This window comes from Hibiscus syriacus, unplaced genomic scaffold (assembly GCF_006381635.1).
Source record: "Hibiscus syriacus cultivar Baekdansim isolate YM2019G1 unplaced genomic scaffold, ASM638163v2 tig00110503_pilon, whole genome shotgun sequence".
NCBI lineage: Eukaryota > Viridiplantae > Streptophyta > Magnoliopsida > Malvales > Malvaceae > Hibiscus > Hibiscus syriacus.
In genome coordinates this window covers 6,069,290-6,089,343 of record NW_024062764.1, presented here as the reverse complement: position 1 = coordinate 6,089,343, position 20,054 = coordinate 6,069,290, and the positions used below count along the sequence as shown (strand labels likewise).

General features: G+C 33.6%; 1 protein-coding gene across 1 annotated transcript; it reads right to left on the bottom strand.

The window, feature by feature from the left end:
- Positions 1 to 9,688: 9,688 nt before the first annotated feature.
- LOC120129786 (zinc finger MYM-type protein 1) lies at positions 9,689 to 18,962 on the bottom strand. The gene is made up of 5 exons (XM_039147203.1): positions 18,939 to 18,962; positions 18,736 to 18,894; positions 11,694 to 12,188; positions 11,101 to 11,583; positions 9,689 to 11,008 (listed from the first exon to the last, which is right to left on the bottom strand). The coding sequence occupies exons 1-5, from the start codon at positions 18,960 to 18,962 to the stop codon at positions 9,689 to 9,691; spliced, it is 2,481 nt and encodes an 826-aa protein (XP_039003134.1).
- Between the last annotated feature and the right edge of the window lie 1,092 nt (positions 18,963 to 20,054).

Sequence of the window (20,054 nt, the reverse complement as noted above, 5' to 3'; positions counted from 1 at the left end):
CTACAGTTTATTGTAACCAAATTTACACAACATCAAAGGTCTAAAAGAGAGAGAATAATGCATTCCTAATCGAACAAGAAACTTAGCTCAATCGGTTCATGCAATCACTTATAAAAAATTGGTATCCGACAAATTGAAAGTTCGTATCCTAACATAAATATTTCCCTTATATGATAAGTTTAACCGAGTAATATAAGAATAAGGGAATAGACTGTAGATGCTAAATACAAATCCCGGGCCTATTCGATACTACATTTCGAGGATAAGTTTATCGCAGGATCAATTGGTTCATGCTAACCACCTACAATATATTGTAACCAAATTCACACACTAAAGAGGGGTCCTACAAATTTAAAGTTCGAATCCCAGCATAAATCATTCCCCTATAGGATATTCACTGTGTAGTCTAAGAATAAGAGAATCGATTGCAGGTGCTAAATACAAATCCCAAACGAATATCGAAAAAGCTATACATTTTCGAACATTAGAAGGCAAATTGAGCATATGTACTTGTCATCTTCAGGCAATAAGGTGTACAATTTCCATAATGGCTTTGGTTTGAAGGGGGCTCCATCTGAAAATTCAATACAGATGTTGATGAAGTTCTTGCTGAAAAATTCACCTGCATTCATCAATTCCCCAATTCTTTAATCTATCACCAATGGCAGCAATGTACCGATCACAACGACACGAAATCGATAATTCTTACCATCGGAGAAGGTGCCTTTTGCATCAAGCCAGGCAAACTCAAACCAGGATCCAACACAGAACACTCTCTCTCAATGCTATTATACTCACAATCACAAGAACCCCACAATTTATTCAGACTGTTACCGCCGCCATTTCAGCTCAATGGAACAGTGTTTGCAGTACCGAAAACATCGGTGTTCTTCATGGAAAAATACGTTCTAAACATCGAATTTGGGACAGGCAAAGGAAAACACGACACCGGTGTCGGTGCCGAAGTATCACTCGGCGGTGAAATCACAACAGGTGATTTCGAACAAGGCGAAATCGAACCATCTTCCTTTTGTTGTTCTTCAATCCTAATCTTCTCAAGTTGAGCCATTAGGCCTTTGTTTCTTGGAGAATCTATCAATAATATTGTTCCCACTACCACTATTGCTATTACTATCACTATTAGTAATTTGCTCCTCTTGAGCCATTGTTTTCACTACCTTCCATATATGATTCAAACACAAATTTTCCGGAGAAAATTATGGATTCAAAGGAAAACCCAAGAATGCATATAGCATTTAGAGAAACACCCAAAGCTAAAAAAGAGATTTTTATATCACACAAGAAAATCCACAATGTTCCATTATAAATAAACAAAATAAAAGATATCCAAAATCTTGGCAAGTCAAAGAGAACAAATCCTTAAGCTTAGCCAAGTTTTAAGCACAGATTAGTGAGAAAAAAAGTGGAAAAAATAAGAGGAGACCACTATATCTGAGAGGTTTCAGATTTTGGGAGTTTGTCTGAGATGAAAATTAAATGAATTATATGCTAAAAGCTTGTGAATTTGATTATTATCGTTGGTTATATTCCAAATCTTTAGTTTACTAAAAATATAAAATTTTCTCACTGGTTTCTTGCCCAAATTATCGGTCCAACTCTTCCTCTTTTCATTCCTAAGTCTCCTTCTCCCTCTCTTTCAGCTTTGTTTCTTTTATTTTTCTCCACAATAATTTTGTTTTCAAACTTTCCAAATCATTTGGTTGGTTTATGTAATTATTTTTAAATGACATTTCATCAATCCTAAGCTAAATTGATAATTGTTTGATTAAAAAAAGTTGGAGAGTAAATTACACCTTATTACTTAAACTATCAGTTTTAGTACCTAAACTTCTATTTTTTTTTCAAAAACATACATGATGTTAAGTTTTTGTTTCATTTTCGCATCTTGTCGTTAAAATTTTTAGTTTTTGTTTCATTTTAATACCCCGTTCAAAAGTTAGCGTTAAGTTTTGAAAAAATTAAAAATTTAAGTACTAAAACGGACCAAAATTGATAGTTTAAATAATAAACACGTTAAGTTTTTAAGGAATGAGCACTAAAATGAAATAAAAACTAAATGTTAGGTATGATTTTAAAAAAAAATTAAAGTTTATGTACTAAAATAGACTAAAATTGATAGTTTAAATATTAAATACGTAGTTTATCCAAAAGTTAAGGGTAAAGAATACAAATAATCCTAAGATTATAGGGCATTACTTTATTGAGTCTCATAGCTAAAGTTATAAAATAATTACCCGATTATTAAAAAATATAAAATAATCATTCGACTATTCATATGCATAATCACCAAATTATTGTTATTATGTACAAATAATTAAACCGAATTAGAAAAACCCTAAAGCCCATCAAGCCCTAAAACCCTAATTCCCTCCCCTTTATCCCAACTGTCGGATTCACCTAGCCGAGCCATGTCATCGCGTTGCTGCACTTCACCCTAGTCGAGTCGCGTCGCCGATTATCGAGCCGAACCACTCCTCGTTTCCATTTTCGACCACAACAAAAGGAAAACAACAAAACTTTAGATTTCCATTTTTATTTTAACAACATGGGTAGGGATGGGCATGAGACCCGAACCCGATTGGGTCGGGATTTTTTTTTAAAAAAAATCAGGTTCGGGTCGGGGAGATTTTTTAAAGGTGATGTTCAAGACGGGTCAGATTCGGGTTTAGGGTAAAAATACCTAACCCGACCCGACCCGAAAAATATATAATTTTACCTTAAATATTTAGGAATAATTATAATAGTACCCCTTTATATATTATTTTTTTCAATTAAATCACTACTTTTATTGAATAAAAATAATATTTTTTATTATTTCGGGTAGGGTCGGATCGGGTTCAAATTTTATCTCAAAAAGTTAGGTCGGGTGAAGGACGTAAAATTTTTGGGCCGGGTCGGTTGGTCGAAACCCTACCCATGTCCATCCCTAAACATGGGTGTTTTAAACCCAAGAAACAAATCAATACAAAAAAAGGAACACAATACCAAAATGTTTTAAGGTATTTTCCATCTTTTTAATTTGGGTGCATGTGCGTTTTTTTAAAAAGACGAAAAATAAAAATTTTGGCTTGTTTATCTCGGTCATAAGGTTGTCATCAGAGTCCTAGCCTTGTCGGAGTCGGTATTTCGGGATTCGAGCTTTAGTGGGATGAGATGGCCTTGTTTCCCTGAATTTCAAAAAGTTTTAGTGTGGAATGGAAGGAGTTTGGGCTCGGTTTAAATAAAAATCAAACCTTCGATTTAAGTAAGAAATTTAGGCTTGCATGTTATGGGGAGCAATCTGATCATTATATGTCATCAGATCCTCTCTATACCATGTCTTGAAGAATTGTTTTCTTTCTTGAATTCTTGTTATGGTCCGGTATATAGTCATGATGCCCTTTCTGTTACTAACTTAATTGTTATATCAGAGTTGTTTTTTCTGGGCTCTTTTGCCAACTAAAGCATGAGTGATTTACTTTCTAGGATGAGCTCTTCTTGTTTCATCTTTTGTCCCTGGCATTTCAAGTGGTGAGGCTCACTTGTGAGAAGTGTGATCTTGAGTCTTTTGGCCTTTCAGGCTTTTTCGTTTGAAAATCAAAGATTGTCTTCATTACTCTTGCATAGCTTATTTTACTTGACTTGGTTTTTTGCTTATTGTCCCACCCCGTCGTTTGAGGCAGAATGAGCCTTATCAACTTCAAGTACCTCTTTCGTTCTCTAGAGATTGTTATGTTTGGAAATATTGTTTTCTTTCTTCTATTTTTGGAATTTATAAGAAATAAAGAATTTTAGAAAGCAAAATATTGCCCCTCGCTTTAGGCTCACAATTAAAACAAATCAATAGTTCAATGAATATCAAGTAAATCAAGAATTTTATCTTGTTTCAAAAATCATAGCCTTTTTACAAGTGTTAAGATCAACGGGTTGGCTTTAGTTTGGCTTCTTATTTTTTTGAGGTTTCAATCATCAAGACATCATTCTTTCCTTAGACTTCACAAGCATCATGACATGCCCCCTATCTTGACTTAGCATTATAATCGAATGCAGACAAAATGAAGAAACTAGCATATTAAATTGTTAGACCTTTTAGAAGACTTCCATTTCGATTCTCTGAAATCATCCATTTGTCCAAGCTTTAAAGACTTCTTTAGTAAAGGCAGTATCGAAATATCGGTCTAAAAACAAAGTTCTCAAGTGCTTGTGTGAAGTTAACTATAACAAATGTTTCTCAAATCCCTTAATCCACCTTTCATTGAAACTCTTTTCAATTCACATTTACTTTAGGCCTTACTGCCTTTCTTTAAATTATACTTCATTAAGTTTGGTGTTATTGTATTCACTTTGATTTTGTTAGGAGATTTATCTCTACACATAGAGACTAGTATCATGATCTGAATGTAAACCTATTCATAAAGTTAGGGCTCTTGATATAGCCCATTACTTTAGAGGAATACCCCTAATTAGAGGATTCAAGTGTCAGAAAGTATTTGACTTGACAACTCGAATGGAACTCACTTCATAAAGCTCAAACATTACCTCCATAGCTGCTTCAGACATTACCTCTGAAGATTAGCAGCTTAATACTTTCAGCGGAGTGCCCCCAACAAAGTTAAGATTGGTTTTCAATATTTCCCTGAGTTTTTGATTTTAAGATTTCTTGAGCTCGTCAAGAAGAATTTGTTATAGTTTGGGTGTTAGTGAAAGTCAGGAAATTTCATCCTTAAAGCTCAATTTCCAAGCAATTGACCTAAACTAAATTTATATACTCCATCATTCCATATGAAAAGAGTATGGTTGTCATCGAACGTCCTCAATACAAGTGTAGTCTAATTAGTTTCACAACTTCATACGCGAAAGTTACTTCATTTTGTCAGCCCCTATACATACCTCAATGTCTTGTCTTTGTACCTCTTATCACACGAGGAGAAGGTTCAATCCTACAAGAAGATAGGTGTACCATTCGGGTGTAATCTCTGAAGTGTAATTAGGATTATTATTTTTGCAATGGTTCAATCTTATCTCTTGTCAATGACTATAAGAATAGTCTATTATATTCATTGAACTCAAAAAATGAATTTGTTTCATTGCCCATAGTCTGAAAGGAGTAATGTTTATTCAATTAGAATTTTAAAAAATGTCCTAAAAACAAAGAAAGACATAAAAACATATTCAAACAAATCATTTTGCTTTCATGCAAAGTGCAACTAATCCCCACATAGGACAAGCAACTGATTCATATAATAATCCCAGATTGCTCCTTGTCGTCCATTTGATGTTAGGGCACTTGCTTTAATCGAATGCTCCGTCTAGCGCTTTGATGCCCCATTTGAGTTAGCCATCCACTGTTCGACCAATTCTCAAGTTAACGCCTCAATGTTGACGAGCATCTCTATCTCTTTCATCAATGGACCAAATTTCCCTATAAAATGCCCAGGTGCTCCCATGTGGAAATCAAAAACACTTATTTCATCATTGATATGACCATAAGGGTTTTCCATTAATTTCATCAATCTCGGAGTAAGGCATCGGCCTTTAATCAAATGGGGGAATAAATCTGATATGGGTGTTTGGAACACCTCTAGAGTTTTTCTTACTTAGGGGACTTTCTTTGGTTGATTCAGGTAACTAGTTGACTCTTTTCTTTTATGATTGTGATGGCTCTGAAAATGACATTCGTTCACCCAATTTTGGTTGGTTGAGTATTTGGAGTTGACCTTCAAGTTTCCTTTGGTAATCGCATATTGTATTAACACTCTATTTGTCACAAGATCTTTAAAATCCTCTGTTAAATTTGCAAGCATTAACTCAAAGAAAGGGGCTGGAAGAGTTCTATGGAACATGTATGATATTTCTTACTTCGGCATAGGAGATTGTGCCTGAGCTTCTGTGCCCCTCCATTTTAATGAATACTTTTTAAATCTTTCAGTAGCTTCCATCTTCATTTCTTGGAGATCTTGACAATTTGGAGCCAAGTCTTTGACATATTTATATTGCTCTAGAAAGGTATTAGCCAAATTGACCCATGACTTAATTTGTTCTTTACCCAAGCAGTTATATCATATCACATCCGATCCAGTAAGACTGCCATGGAAGTAATGAATCAACAAATTATCATCATTCAAGTATCATTTCATCTTCCTATAAAACATCTTCATATGGATCAAAGGACAACTAGTACCATCATATTTTTCAAAACCAAGTACTCTAAACTCATGTGGGATGATCAAGTCGGGGACTAGGCTGAGCTCTCTTGCGTCTAGATTCTTGTGGGAAGCCTCATAAATTTCCATCGCTTCAACCAATCTTTCTAACTGCTTAAGTTTTCTTCTAAATTGCTCGGGATTAGCGAAACTCTTCCCCTCATTCAAATATGATTCCTCTGGGTGGTTTGCCAACCTTGGTGAGTCAATGTAATAACACCGATGTCTTTCGACAGACGTTTTCTCTTTGCTAATAGCCATTGCAACCAACACTTCAGTCATTTGACTCAATACTTCTTGTTGGGAATTTAATCATTGATTTCTCGTATTCTGCTGCAGTGCGGTTAACTTATCTCGTTTTTGATATCGTAAATTGCCTTGAGACTTCTCTATTGCTTCTAATTTCTTATCCATAACGAAGATGAAGTAGAATGTGAATGGATGATCTTGGCACTACTTCCATGTAACCCTCCATAAATTATTTTCATGTTTTTTTATAAGGAATGCATGTAAATAATTAAATAAATAAATTGTTGGGGATTGTCGATGAAACTCAATTGAACAACTGAATAATTGCCAAGAGAGGTTGAATTGGTTTTTGAGATTAGGGAGTAAAGAGATTAGAAAGATAGACAACTGACACAAGTATTTATAGTGGTTCGACTTCTCAACCAAGTCTACATCCACTACTTTAGCTATTCACTAAGGATTTTCTAACAAATTCACTAATTTGTTCTTTCTTTTTACAGGATCAAAAGATAACCTTAACAATCCCTAGTTTTTCACATGCTTAGCTAGAACCAATCCCCTTTTACAAGGTAAAAAGATGAAAACAAGAAAACCTATCTAAGGTAGGGCGTTTACAAGAATTTAGGCTCACTAAAAACAAATAAAAGATTTGCAATAAAGCTCAAAACACAAATATGTATAAGAGAAAAGGAAAAATAAAGAGTGAAAGAGTTTTTCTCTTGATGTGGATTGCTTGGATAGGTGTTCCAACCTTCTTGAAGTGTCTTCAACTTGTTTTTATAAGTTGGAATGAGTTTGTGGCTGTTTCTAGCCATTAGGGATGATTTGGAGCTGTTGAGAAATATTTTTCTGTAAAATAAAATTGCTCAGGACAGGGAGTATCGATACTCCTTTAATGAGTATCGGTACTTCCTTTATAATTTTTAAATCAACTAGCTGTTGGGCTTGACCAGTATCGATACTATGCTCATGGTATCGACATTACTATGTAAAGTAGTATCAATACTCCTTTGAGTATCAGTACTTATTTTGCATTATGAAATTTGAGCTATATGAAAAACAATTGGTAGTATCGATACTACCTAGAGAGTATCGATACTTCTCTTACCTTTGGTATCGATACCACGTGAACAATATCGGTATTGTTCATGTAGTATCGATACTGTAAGAACAGTATCAGTACTACGTACCCAGAAAATTAGTTTTGTGCTCAAATTCTAGTTTAATGGACTTCAAATTATTTTTGAAAACTTTGAACTAATTTTAATTAAATCTTATCCATTTATTTATTTAAATCTAATGACTATAAATTAGTGTAAAACTTATTAGTTTTACATAGTATAAACGGATCATGCCATATATATATATATATATATTCAACTAAATTGAGAGTTAAATCATCTAACACAAGAAATAGTTATAAAGATATAACATTCTTGTTAATAAATTGACCATTAATCATATCAAATATGCCAACTTATCTATATAGTCGGACAGACAATCAATGATGGTAAGTTGAATAACCCTTCGAACAAACCGAACGTTAAGTATAAATCTTCAAGTATGACTCTCGTCTCGATCATCGATTTCTTCTTCTCCTAATCTATCTAATATTCTTATCTTTGTCGATTTAAACATCAAGTCGTAACACAAATTTTAATTCCCCTCCCTCGCGCCCATATCATCATCCGGAATAAGATGCCCTTACAAGCCCAATCCATCACAACGAAGATATCAATAACCATAGGATTGATGTAAAATTTTAAGTTATAAGGAAAGAACATGAATTTGTAAAATTTTAGGGGACGAATTTAAACTTATGAAACTATGGTAGGCGGAAATAAATTTTTAATAAAAAATATATATAAAAAATCTACATCAAATTGGACTTTATTATTGGTCCGTTTGTTCTCTACCATTGGGCTCTATTTGTTTGGTTTTCTTTAGGTTAAAATTTACTAATTTGGTTATTCTTAGTCCATTTTCTTTTTGTATTTTGAGATTTCGATTTCGATTCTGATTCTGATAATTATTGTAAATTTTATTAAATTATGACACTAGTTCTTATATTATATGTTAGTTGTAAATTTAGTTCATATTCTCTAATTTGAAAATTTTAAGTCCTAATTTAATTATATGGTCTCTATTTTAGTTTAAACAAGATTGGAAACTCAAGTTCTAAAAAAATTACTAGGACTAAAATTGATAAAATTAAAACATGTGTACTAAATTCACAACTTTATACATAGTACATGTACACATATAATCTGACCCTTTTTTCCCTTTATGGTATGTTTTTATTTGATGGCTTCTTATACAGATTGATATATAAAATTGGTATCCGAATATTTTTAATCTCAAATTGATACTTGAATTCGATAAAAAAAAATTCAAGTCCATACCTATTAACTAGCTCAACACACAAATAAATTATTAATATAATATTGATCGATCAAAATGATCATATCATTAAGAGTTAAGTGATACGAGTCATGACTTCCATAATTTTTAAATACTACGTACCAACTTAAGAATTTTGTTCTAAGTGTATATATCAAAGGAATATTTTTTTTCTAAAAGTATATATTAATTTTAGGGTTCAATACACAAATGGTCCATCAATTATAGGGTATTGCTCTATTAAGACTCTCGACTATTAAAAGTTATAAAATGATCATTCGACTATAGAGTGTTGCTTTGTTGAGTCCCTCAACTATTAAAAGTTACAAAATGATCACTCAACTATTCATTATGTTTCAAACTCGTTTTCTGTTAAAAAATTGACAATATTCTCAACTGAACGTTAATGTAATACACATAACCCGTATACGTCTCGAAATATGAATCATAGATATCACATCAACTTAAAAAAACATTCACTGAACTGAAATGCTTAATTTTTTTTCCATTTTTAAAACACTTTTATTATACTTTAAAACTATTTTTCGAATATCCTAATTTATAAATTAATACTTTGTCGTAGAAAATAAATCTATTTGTCAAATAGTGATTAAAATGTTGTGTATTTTCATAAGTCATTTAATATATATATATATATTCTACTCATACATAAATACTGATAAAACTAAACTAAGCAAAATAAAATGGTCATAGTCTACTATTACAGACAGTGGCAGACCCAAGATAAAAGTTCAGGGGTTGCACAAAAACTTTTATAATTTTTTTTTAAAAACTACGATATCTATAAATATAATAAAATGTCCAAAAATTACATTCTAAAGTTGACCTTTTCGTGTTTTCATTTTTTGAAAGCGATTGATTACACTTTCAATCTTAACATCTAAAAGTGCTTCTTTTTCTATTGCGCAAATCAGGGCATGATTCATAAAATCGTCACTCATTTTGTTGCGCAAGTCTGTCTTTAAAAGCTTCATTGCAGAAAAACATCTTTCAACCGTTGCAGTTGCAACCGGCAGAACCAAAACTAACTTTAATAACCTATAGACCAAAGGAAAAGAACGATGTTTCCCTATTTCCACCATCAAGCGAGAAAGGTCGGCAATTCCATTCAAGTTAGCAAATCTGTCATCATGTAGCAAAGAGTGATAGTAGATATCAAGTTGACCAAGAAGATATGTCCTTTCTGAATCGCTAAAATCATCTGGGTACATCTCACTTAACTTCAACAACTTTGATTTATCAAACTTAGAAAATGAATCAGAAGGACTTAAAGCCGCCATATTTTCTAGCAATTCGGTGCTTACCTCACTAAATCGATCCCCAAATTCTTGAATTTGCATATCCAAAACCGTGTTAAAAATCTCAACCTCAAAATGATGCTGATTAGTAATCTTGGTCCTACGGTTTCTTGGAGTAACATAATATTCTGACATATCCAAAGTTTCAATGCTATGTTTTTGATAAAAAGAATATACTTTCTTTAAAATTGAACCAAACCCGTCATTTCTTAAAGTTTGCAATGATTTCTTTGTTGCTCTTACCAATGAAGCCGCTTCCAAAATATCTTGATCTTTTCTTTGAAGATGTCTTGACAAGGTATCTGTGAGACCTAAAATCTCCAACATCAAGTGTAAATAAAACACAAAATAAAGTGTTTTAAAATATGATAAAATACCGTACGCTTGATTTCGGTTAGATAAAGTTGAGCCGTCCTCTTCAACATATTTAAGCACCTCAATAACTTCAGGAAACAAATTCATCAAACTTATGATTGTTTTATAATGGGAACCCCATCTTGTATCTCCTGCTCGAATTAGAGAAAGCTCTTGATTCAACCCTCTTCCGGTTTCAGTTTCACCAATACCAATTTCCATTTGCAATCTCTTTTTGTAGCTCTCTCGTATGATATCCTTTCTTTTGCAGGAAGCACAAACCACATTAACCACCAAAGCTACTTGCTCAAAGAATTCATGAGCACCATCATGATTCTTTGCAACCGCCACGATCACTAATTGAAGTTGGTGAGCAAAACAATGTACATAATATGCTGACTTATTATCTCTTAAGATCAATGCTTTCAAACCGTTAAACTCACCACACATATTACTTGCTCCATCATAACCTTGCCCTCTTACCTATTTCAAATAATAGATAAAAGATTTAATATATAAAAATAAAGATTCAATTAAATAATTAAAATATAAATCAAATAAATATGACATATTACCTGAGCCATGCTTAATTTATTGTCAGTAAATACGGAATCAATGGCAGCTTTAAGAGTCAAAGAAGATGTATCCGTCACGTGAACAACTCCAATAAATCTCTCCTTAACAACTCCAAGTCTATCAACATATCTCAAAACCATAGCCATTTGCTCCTTTTTAGATACATCACTAGACTCGTCAACTAATATGGCAAACACATCCTTTCCAATTTCATCACAAATGGACTTTATTATTTCTTTTGAAAAACATTCAACAATATCTTTTTGAATCTTTGGAGATGTCAATTTATCGTTCTTCGGAGCCTTTTCTAAGGTAACATTATAAATACTCTCATTGTGTTCTCTAATCAAAGATAATGTTTTAATGAAAAGCCCTTTGGAAATGGAGTCATCCGACTCATCATGGCCACGAAACGGTAACTTATTTTCCAACAAAAATCTACAAGTGACAATTGTAGCACGTAATCGAATTTCATAATTACTCTTCTCATGTTCAGTTTGCTTATGAAGAGCATCACTAATAGATTGATTTTTTTCACTAGATTTTCACACTTTTGTCATGCTTTGTTGTGTAAACTATCAACATTACCTACATGAGCATATAACGATTTCTTTTTACTCCAAGTGCTAAATCCTTCCGTCACAAATGCATCTATCCCACCTTGTTGTCCTACAATATCTCCAAATAAGTAGCAACATAAACAATAAGCTTTGTCCTCCTTTATGCTATACTCTAACCAATCAAATTCATCAAACCATTCAACGATAAAGCATCTTAGCTTAGGACCTATCTTTTTTGATGGAAAAGTATGACCCCTTGGTTGACATGGTCCTTTAATCCAATATGCCCTTCTTATTTCATCTTTTTGATTTGGATGATAAGATGTAATTTTTGGTCTATCCGCCGGATCCGAAAGAAGATCATTCATATTAATAGTTGTTGGAATGGAAGCCATGGGAGTAGGTGACACAATGGTAGGTTGTGGTCTTTGTGGAACTTCATTTGAGCTATTTCTTTTAGAAGATTCTTCACTACTTCCATCATCACCAACATCTAATTTCCTTTTAAAATAGTTACCAATAGAACCCTACAATTAAATATTTCAATAAATAAAATGATTAAAATATTAAAAATTCAACATATAATAATTATAAACTATGAATTACTACTTTACTGTAATATCCTAATTTTAATACATCAAACCAAAAAAACCTAATTTTAATGAATTAATCAATTTCAAATAACAAAGCAATATTATATACAGTTTACTACCTTTATTGTTAAACATGAAAAAATTAAATATGAATGAAAGAAGACAAAGTGAGAAAGATAATAAAATCATTAATGTAAAGAATAAATTAAGATAAAAGAAAGTACACATACTTGTCTCATTTGTATATTTGGAGAAAAAGGTAAAAAGTTCAAAGTTCAACTTGTTGTCTTCAAAAGTTCAAAGTTCAATCGGCTTCCCCTTCAAAGTTCAATCGCACAGGAAGGCAGTGAGGCAGCCCTTGCAGCCTTGCCTTTCCAAGATGGGTTGAGTTTCCACAAGACCACAGCCCTCAACCCTTGTCGGCGGTTTACCCTTCTAATATTCAATCGAGGTTTTTAGTTTTCATAGCCTTTCTAATATGTTGCCAATTGCCGTATCCCAAATCCCAATTCCCACAAAACTGAAAATAGGTGCTTGATTCATGGCTTAAGGTTTGTTTTTTGGGCTTGATCTTTTTTTTTAATTTTAAATAGGATATTAATTTTTCCTATAATAAAGAGTAACATTTACACATAATATTAGGGGTAGCAATTGTATTAATTAAAAAAATAGAAAATATTAACACTAAGTTACAATTTTGAGGGGTTGCCTGGAGTAATATTAGGGGTAGCAATTATATTAATTAAAAAATAGAAAAAATTAACACTAAGTTACAATTTTGAGGGATTGCCTGGGAAAAAATTAACACTAAGTTACAATTTTGAGGGGTTGCCTGGGATACCCCAGGCAACCTATAAGGTTCGCCCGTGATTACAGACCAATTAAAAGTAAATATGAAAAATAAATTACTGTTATAATTATACATGCCATTAAAAGTCAAAAGTAATATCATAGATGTCTTACTGATATTGATGATAAGTATGATTTTCAAAAAGATGTTTGGTAGGCTCCTCATTGCTCGTTCTTATCACTATTAGAACCTATGCATGAAAATCATCACACGCTAAGTATAATTTATTGAGACAGTAATAAGCTAAGGTGAGAAAAAACATGAAAATGTCATAAATATAATTTTTTTTTTAAATAAAACATTAAACTGACAAACCAACATATCCAAGTCAATTTTCTCACTGTAAACTGAAATTCATCTTATTTCATGAACTCATTAAATTCTGATAAACAATATCTGATAAGTTAATAATAACATGCTTTCTGTCAAATGAAAACTATACAAAACGTTCATATTCATTTTCATAGCCCAATGCATATTTATAAGAGCATAAGGTACGTGAGTAAAGTGCGTACTAGGCACATCACAATGACACTCATAACTAAAACTGAGATATGATGCACTTCAGTGCGATCATAACATGTGCACCAACAGTGCTGATCATAAGGTACACGAATGTACCATAGCTGAACTGATATCTGATAACTAAAAAGTACTCAACTAATGACATGTCAAATGTACCTACAACTCTCAATGCAACATACAATGGGCTTATATACCACAATAAAATCATTTATAAATCAACTTCTGATAACTGTAAAAGTTTAAAATTCATTGTAATGAATATCATACCCTAAATCATCCACAAAGCTGACATAAAATATTATGAAAATATTCCATAATTAAACTTTATAAATCATATTGGAAAATAATATGAGGTTGACTTATCGCAAGTCGTCCTCGATCATAATAATTAAATAAATAAACTGCACTCACCTTTTTCTCACTACCGAACCTTTTACGAGATACTTCTAATCACGTGCTTTTCCCTTTTATTTCGAATCGCTAGACTTATTGTGATATGACAACGTTTTATAATAACATAACCTATTCAAACTATATGTTAGTATAGAACTAATATAATCTAAACTTAAAAATATAAAAGTCTATAAAATTGAAAATCAATACTTAATCGATATAACTAAATTATACTCCCATCATAAATTCAAACCTCTCACAAACACTTACTAAATTTCATGAATATTTATTTCACCATCAACTTTTTAACATTTGCTAAATACATAATTAAGCCACCAATTTTGAATTCTTTCTAAAATTCACCTCAACTTTTTCATTAAATTCATAATAGCTCTTCACCATTATGATCATTTCCCATTTATTACATAAAATTTCCAGAACCTTAATAAAATACTCAAAACAATACTCCAACATTTAAAAACTTATAATCAAGTCCCTATATTAGTGAGACCTTTCGAATTCCACCTTCAACTTTACCAAACTTGCAATTTTGTTCCAATCAACTTTGAAACTTAAATTTTCAGTATTTAAATTATTAAAAATCAGCATTAAACCTTCCAAATATCATATTCTTGCAATAATGTCCCACAATTATCAAAACTTTTATATTAGCCCTTTTTTTATTCAAGCTTCCAAATTGATCTCCAAATCACATAGAACACTTCTAATATTCATTTTAGACCATAGGAAATTTTTCAATATTTTCCCCTAAATTTCCCTAGTGGCCGAATCTATGCAATACTTTAGGGCAATTTTTTTTTTCAATTCCAAGCATGAATTCAACTTCCTTACTTCAAATTCATGCTATACTAAACATCACAACATCAAATTGAACCAAAATCAACCAATCTCTTAAAACCTTAGGTATAATCGAATACTTTAGATCACTCTACAATTGATTTTAAACATCACAAAAGCTTGAAAATCAATCTCCAACATCAAAAACATAAAAATCCTTAATCAGTTCTTCAAAACCATAAAACCCTACATAAACCCTAACTTTCAATCTCAATACACAAGCATCTTCACCATGCAATGTTTATACCAAATGATAGAGAATTTCATGTAGATTAATTCTCTATCTAATAGCTTAATCTAAAAATCAAGTGTATGACTTCAAAAATAAAAAATAAAATCTTGCCTTGGTAGCTATGTTTCGGCGAAATGAAGAGAAATGGATGAAAATATGTTGCTTATCTTGATTTTTCTAGTATTTAATAGCTAATACAATTGGCATTTAACTAATATATTTGAATTTAAAATTCAATTCTTAAGAAATTCCATTTTTACCATTAATGAACCTTAATAATTACCAAATGCAATTGTCATATTCTCCATTAAAATATTCCTTGGTCAAATATAAATCAACTTGGCTTTGATTTTTCACTTTGGCCATGCAATTTAAAAAAAATTGCATTTTAGTCGCTATTTTTCCACTATTCGATCAAATCTAAAAATTCCACTGTTCTGAGCTAAATTTATTTAATCTAAAATACGAGAATAATATTTCCAACCATATTATAACATCCTTCAAATTTTTTTAAAATTATGGTTCGATCCAGTTATCCAATTTCAATACTGAACTTTATCGCTTTATAGCTTTTAACACAAACTTCTCACCAAAAATATGATTCCCACATAAATACTTTTTGATCGCTTGTAAATGTATATGCTAAGACAAGCAAATCTGTGCAAGTACACACAATCGATGCAAGTAATATAGTAGTGAGTGAGTATCGTCTCCACAGGGATTGAACAAGCTAAGTCCTACTAAGTATTATCCCAAGAACTAATATTAATGAACTAAGAAAAATGATTCAATGATTTCAGAAAATTTGGTCGAGGCAAACTTACTATACAAACTGATAAAACAAAACAAGTGGTGGTTTAAATATAATGCAAACAACCTCACATATTCAAACGTGTTACAGAGCACTTATGCTAAACTATTGTCTTGACACCAATTATTCTCAGTTTAGAATGAATTATTATGACTCACTAAAGCTGCCCGACAGGATTACTTGATTATTATAATGTTGCTACAACAATACCTCTCGGCGTTAACTATAGACATAGTCTCTCCTACTCTAGCATCTATCCCTTTTAATCGTTTGAAACTCACTCCTTATCTCTAAGGCAAACAAGTTAGAACTTCACCATCTTGGATTCATTCCATTGCTCACGTTGATCTATCTTAATTCTCTCGAATTTAAGAACCACTTATCTAGTTAAAAGGTTATCTCTCGATGCTCTTACAGTGCCAAGACATGTTTTACCAAAACCTAAGGCTATCTCTCGATGCTCTTACAGTGCTAAGGTAAAATATTTAAACTATGAGCAAAACAGTCATAAGCGAAACATAATTTGTCATTCATAAACATAAAAATATTGTTTAGGCAAAACAAAGTTTAACAGCAAGTAAAGCATTCATGGTGCTATCAAAGATCATCCAAGATTTAACGTTTAATATAACCCCAAATAAAATAAGAGTTAAAAAAAAGAAAGAACGACTCCCAAAACTGGGGGCTCTGTCGCGACAATCTTAATCAGCACTGTGCCTGCCTTGGTGATCACCCTCTCTCGAGGCCTGATCACCGCTCTACTATCATCTAGCTATGGAGGACACCAAGGAAAGTTAGTGGGTAGACAGTGGGAAAGCACTGCAGTTGCTTGCTCACGCCTTAGGTAAAGCTCTTATCTCTTCTTTCTTGCCTTCTTTTTTTGCGGCTACGGCTAGTTATTTATAAGGAAAGATCTCCTAGGTCTTTGTCTACTTTTAGAGTTTCCTTAACTAGCCTTTATTAATTGCCCATACTTAAAAAGGAAAGGTGGCTTGCGGTTGTCAGAATAATTGAGGCTTGCTTGCACGTAAAGTAGGTCATCCAGCTGACGAGTGACATAGGCGGTTTTGCCACACCTGCTTCAGAATTTCTCAAATAAATCTTGCCTCGACGAGATAAATCTGCTCTTCACGTTCTCATCTATTCTGATGGCCTTTGCACTTTTTCATTGTCACGACTGAAATGTTCTTCCTCTGTAGGATTCCTGCACAAACACAACCCAAACAACCCTTTCTCTTCAGCAGCATCAGTCAAACCAAATAAATCTTGCCTAAGCAAAACTTTATCTACCACAGGCTAATATAACCTATATGCAACTAAATGCAACTAAAAATGCAGTGCCTACTTTGTTTAGATGAGCAATAACTTAAGTGAAAAGAGTAGGAATTAAGTCTTTTTACGGAGTTATCACAACCCCAAATTTAAGCTATTGCTTATCCTCAAGCAATGGATAACAGCTAGAAGAGAATTAAAATTGTCATGGCAAAGCAGTTTTAAGAAAATCACATGGTTTGAGATTTCAGCCCTCAGCAAAAATTGTTTGGCCTCAACATGTTGACATTCATATCAGTCAAGTTTATTCCCTAGTCGGGATCCCTTGCTATTTTGTGTGCGTGATTGTAACCAGTCTATGCATAGAGGTAATTAGAAAACTTAAAGTAAGCACTCCTGGTTTTTCAAGGTAACAAATTATTCATCAGGCTTAGTTTATACTCCTAGTTATTTATCAACTTTTATTCTCTTTATTCATTTTTTTATAGGGGAGTCAACTCATCACACCTACCGTTCCACACTCTAGGTGAAAGGGAGCATACCTTCCACCCCCAAGATAGTCGGGCAAAGTCATCATGTGACTACTTTCATTCACTAATATACCTTGGCTACTCTTAATTTCTTTTGGAGTTTTTTTTGTTCATGCCTTTGCACAGAGGAGTGTCCCTTCGTATTTTCGAGTTTTCAAGTTTTTAAACACTAGAGAGTTTTCACTTTACCCTTAGAATATTTTTGAAGTCTCGACAAATAGAAAGTTCTTTCCTAAAAATTTTACAGATTACCTAGAGCAAAAACAACCTACAATCGTGTTTATACATTTCAAGGAATCAAGCCTAGGGTTGGTTCTCTTCTTTAGACAATCTTAACAATAATTCTAGCCTAGGCAATAAAATTTTGCATTCATCATTGGGCATCCCTAATTCATTCCTAACAATAATCAAGCCCAGAGTCTACTGCAGTTGGCGAGGGAGATGGCTGAAGTATACGACCTGCGGTTCTCTTGTAGTGCTTCTTACTGGACGAGGCTTGTGCTGGACTAGATTGCTCGGTCGTAGGAGTTGGTTGTGTTGGGACTGGTGTTGGACTAGTAGCTGCTGTTGGGACTGGCGATGTTGGTCGAATAGGGGACTGAATAGGATCATGCTCAGGTTACTTCGGTTCTGGTGTGAAATCTTCATCAGTGAAGAAGTGGGGTGGAGTATCATCACTGCTTTCGGTGGTTGAGAATGATGGTGAGCTAAGGAATTCTTCTGTGTCGCCTTGGCCTTCCTCTGATACAGGTGGTACTTGAGTTGCTAGTGGTGGCACATCAACGGGTACTTTTGGGGGAACGTCTGGAGGTGCATGTGATGTCGAGGCATGGAATGTGCTCCCGTCTGATAACAGCGGGGAAGGTCGATAGTCTGATATTTTTGTTTGGGAGCAACTCCTTGAAGAATGCGTTGAGTTGCATGTCCCTAGCCTTGACATACTCGAAGTAAATTTCTATGTGGTTCTTCAGGCAACCGATCTTTTCACACATTTCTCGAGTGTGCATGACCACAACGGCCATTTTAGCAGTGGCAACCATTTTTGCTCCTCGTTCCAAACCTTCCTGTGGGTCATCGTCATTGAAACTCATCAGCTCAGTGACCTTTTTCTTGGTAATACCCTCTTTTGGTTTAATGTAATCCTCGAAGTGATCCTCAAGAACCTTCTTCTTCTTGCACAGTGTGGTTATCAGATTTGTAAACAATAGATTACCTCGGCTCCTCTTGGAACATTCATGGATCTACTCGAAGATAATTTCACCCATGTTGATCTTCCTCCTGTAAATGATCGAGTGCAGGAGCATCAATCTCTTCACGAGGAAAGTGGTGTTGTGAGACGTGGGCATACGCTTGCCCTTGAGGAAGTGGTTCTATAACTTTACATTTGGTTTTAGGGCTCGGCGATCAACTCTCTTCCTCATGGGGGTCTTTCCTTCAAACTTGGCCCACCCAAAGCATAGATCCTGCAGTACGCCGCTGTATGTTTCTTAATCGGCCTCTTCCACAAATCGCTTGTACTGCTCCTCCACTTTTCCCAACTTAAAGTATCGGTTGAGTGCAGAGGGGGAAAATCGAATAAGCTTTCCTCGAACATAAACTATGTGGTTAGACGGATCCTCGAGATGGGCATAGAATTATCGTACCATCGTCGGTGCTACGGCTTTGGGATTGCGAGGAAACTTCTCTCAGTCATGTTTCTTTATCACGTCCATCACCTCCAGTCCAAACGACTCCTCTTCCTCGGTGGGAAAGACGAATCCATCTTCCAAATAGACTTGACGTTTCTGAAAAATTTTGAAGCGTGCTTCTGCTTCTGCTTCGGCTGTTTGGAAACGTTCGAAACTCTGTGTTGGGGCTGGGGCTTTCCTTGTTCTTACCATTTTTTTTGGTTAATATCAATGGTGACAATGGGAAGAGAATAACATTTTTTCTTTCTTAGTGATGAGAGGTTGAGGCACGATGAAGAAGAAGAAGTTATTAAACAGTTTGTTTTTTTGGAAAGTAATGGGTGGTTTCGGGATAATTTAGTCCTTTCATGGTGGGGAAAATATTTCTCATTAAATAAGAAATATATGATTGGACATAAAGGGGGAGAAAAGATTTCTTTCCCTTTTTATTCTGCGTCCAAAACCATGTACCCTAGGGTTTTTTCTTTCATGCATGCTTCAACTCCCCATGCTGCGACATGTTCCTTGCTTGCCTACAATAAGAAAGAAGAAAATAATAAAATAAAACGGATTAAAGTAGAAAATAACTTAACTTATTTATATACAAAATTTAAATTTTTGTTACCTAGGCAACGAAATTTTGTTTAAGAAAATAGAGCAAA

What these genes read in the sequence shown, in the direction of transcription:
- LOC120129786 (XM_039147203.1), bottom strand. Translation starts at nt 18,962, where the DNA reads ATGAATGTTCCAAGAGGAGCCGAG. An exon ending in ATGTTCCAAGAGGAGCCGAG is followed by an intron (nt 18,895 to 18,938) that starts GTAATCTATTGT and finishes CTGTGCAAGAAG; the next exon opens with AAGAAGGTTCTTGAGGATCA. An exon ending in ATAAATTAAGCATGGCTCAG is followed by an intron (nt 11,009 to 11,100) that starts GTAATATGTCAT and finishes TATTTGAAATAG; the next exon opens with GTAAGAGGGCAAGGTTATGA.